This window comes from Emys orbicularis, chromosome 12 (genome assembly GCF_028017835.1).
Source record: "Emys orbicularis isolate rEmyOrb1 chromosome 12, rEmyOrb1.hap1, whole genome shotgun sequence".
Lineage (NCBI taxonomy): Eukaryota > Metazoa > Chordata > Testudines > Emydidae > Emys > Emys orbicularis.
The window spans coordinates 54,912,204-54,913,925 of NC_088694.1; the positions used below are offsets into that span (position 1 = coordinate 54,912,204).

The 1,722-nt window shown below is 50.3% G+C and overlaps 1 gene segment (V, D, J or C); it reads right to left on the reverse strand.

Annotated features, from left to right (window-relative positions):
* Nucleotides 1–863: 863 nt before the first annotated feature.
* On the reverse strand, nt 864–1,426 carry LOC135886436 (T cell receptor alpha variable 38-1-like). The segment is given in 2 exon segments: nt 864–1,186; nt 1,417–1,426. Coding segments are annotated over 2 exon segments (333 nt in total).
* Between the last annotated feature and the right edge of the window lie 296 nt (nt 1,427–1,722).

Here is a 1,722-nt window from a genome sequence, read left to right on the forward strand (position 1 = left end):
TGGAAAAGCAGGAGTGTTGGCATCAGACTGGCAGCCAACCATAAAACTTTGCTAAATAAATCCATGAAATGAGTCCTCTATAAGCCTTATATGTAGGCTTGGAAGGATTCGATTTTAGCAGCAGAAGTAAAAAATGTGGATTTCACCATATGCCACACAAACCCAGGTACAAGTACTTCCCTTGATAACCCTTTGCCTAGCTGTAAAATTCAGTTAAAAAAATACTGCTTGGAAACTTATTGGGGTTTGGTTTAAGTCTGTTTACTTTGACATATGAAATGTCGACATCATGTTTCAATGGTCAAATCGATGTAACTTTTTTGGATCTCCGAGTCTTCTGTCATTAAATAATTGTGTAAATCGCCCAAGTTCTGCGATGAGTGAGGGGCTTGAGGAGGAGGAGGAGGAGGAGCACTGTGGGTACGTCTAGCCTCAGCTGACATCGGGGCCGCATTGTGCTGAGTGCTGCCCAGACACTGACAGAGACAGACCCCGCTGCGATTAAACATTTGGGCTGGGATTTAACAGCCCGAGGAAGGAAGGCCTCCATTCAATCACAGGTATTTATGGATGCATGTAGCCATTTGTTTTGATGGGTGGCATCTTCAAGAGACCCTGCAGGCATTCTGCACTCTGTGTGTGTGTGTGTGTGTGTGTGTGTGTGTGTACATTATGTAATGTATCAGCGAGATGTTGACAGGGAGGACAGCACCTGTCTGTCTGAGCTGTGGCCCAGAGCTGCATCCCCCCCTGGGGGCGAATGCTGGGTCATGGGGACGCTCTCTCTGGTACCTCTTCCACGCCGAGCCCCTGAAGGTGAAGGGAAGGGGAGGGTTTTTGTACAGCTGTGCTGTGAGGCTCTTTCACTGTGCCCGCTGCAGGGCGCAGAGATACACCGCTGTGTCTGCCAGCTCCAGGGCGGCGATGCTCAGAGCTGTGGAGTTGTCATCAGCCTGGGACGAAAACCTCTCCTGGGCGAAGTCTGCGGTATCACTGACGGATCTGAGTTCCTTCGTTCCTCTCCGCAGGATGTACTGCGGGGCTCGGTTCGGGGACTGACGGTACCAGTAGAGATAGACACCAGCAGTGTAGCTGGTTTCATAAGAACAGCTGAGGGTCACGGAGCCGCCTTCAGCTCCAGACATCTGGGGTTCCCTGGGCTGGACCGAGTCACCCAGCACAGCACCTGCAACAAGAAATAAAATATACTAGTTGTATGCAGTATGTAGAAGACAGGTAGATTGAGAGCGAAGCGGTAGCGGGACAGAGAGAGAGACTGCAAAGAGGAGAGAGAGAGAAATGGGAACAGGGAGACGGGGTGTGTGTATATACAGAGAGAGATTCCGGAGCAATGAGGCAAACTCAACGACCAACTACCTGGATAAAGAGTGAAAACAAAAAGGCCGAACATCAAACCTTTGCTCATCGTGTTAAGCAAAGTGGCTCCGATTTCAATTCCGCCCTGAACCCTTCAGCCCTGAAGAGACAGCGTTCTGCCTGCATGTGATAGACTCGCCCCATTTCTTCAGCCACTGGCCTAATGAGGGGCGTATGTGGAACCCAGAGCTCTTCCGAGCCCACAGGAAACGAAGCATGGTTGGTTTCGCTTCTGAACGGCGTCCTCGCCTTCCCCAAACCTCCTTCAACGTGTCTTGATTTGCTGGTAAGTGCGAGTCTCTTTGCAGGCGGTTACATTAAGTAGGAAGCACAGTAACTGGTTGT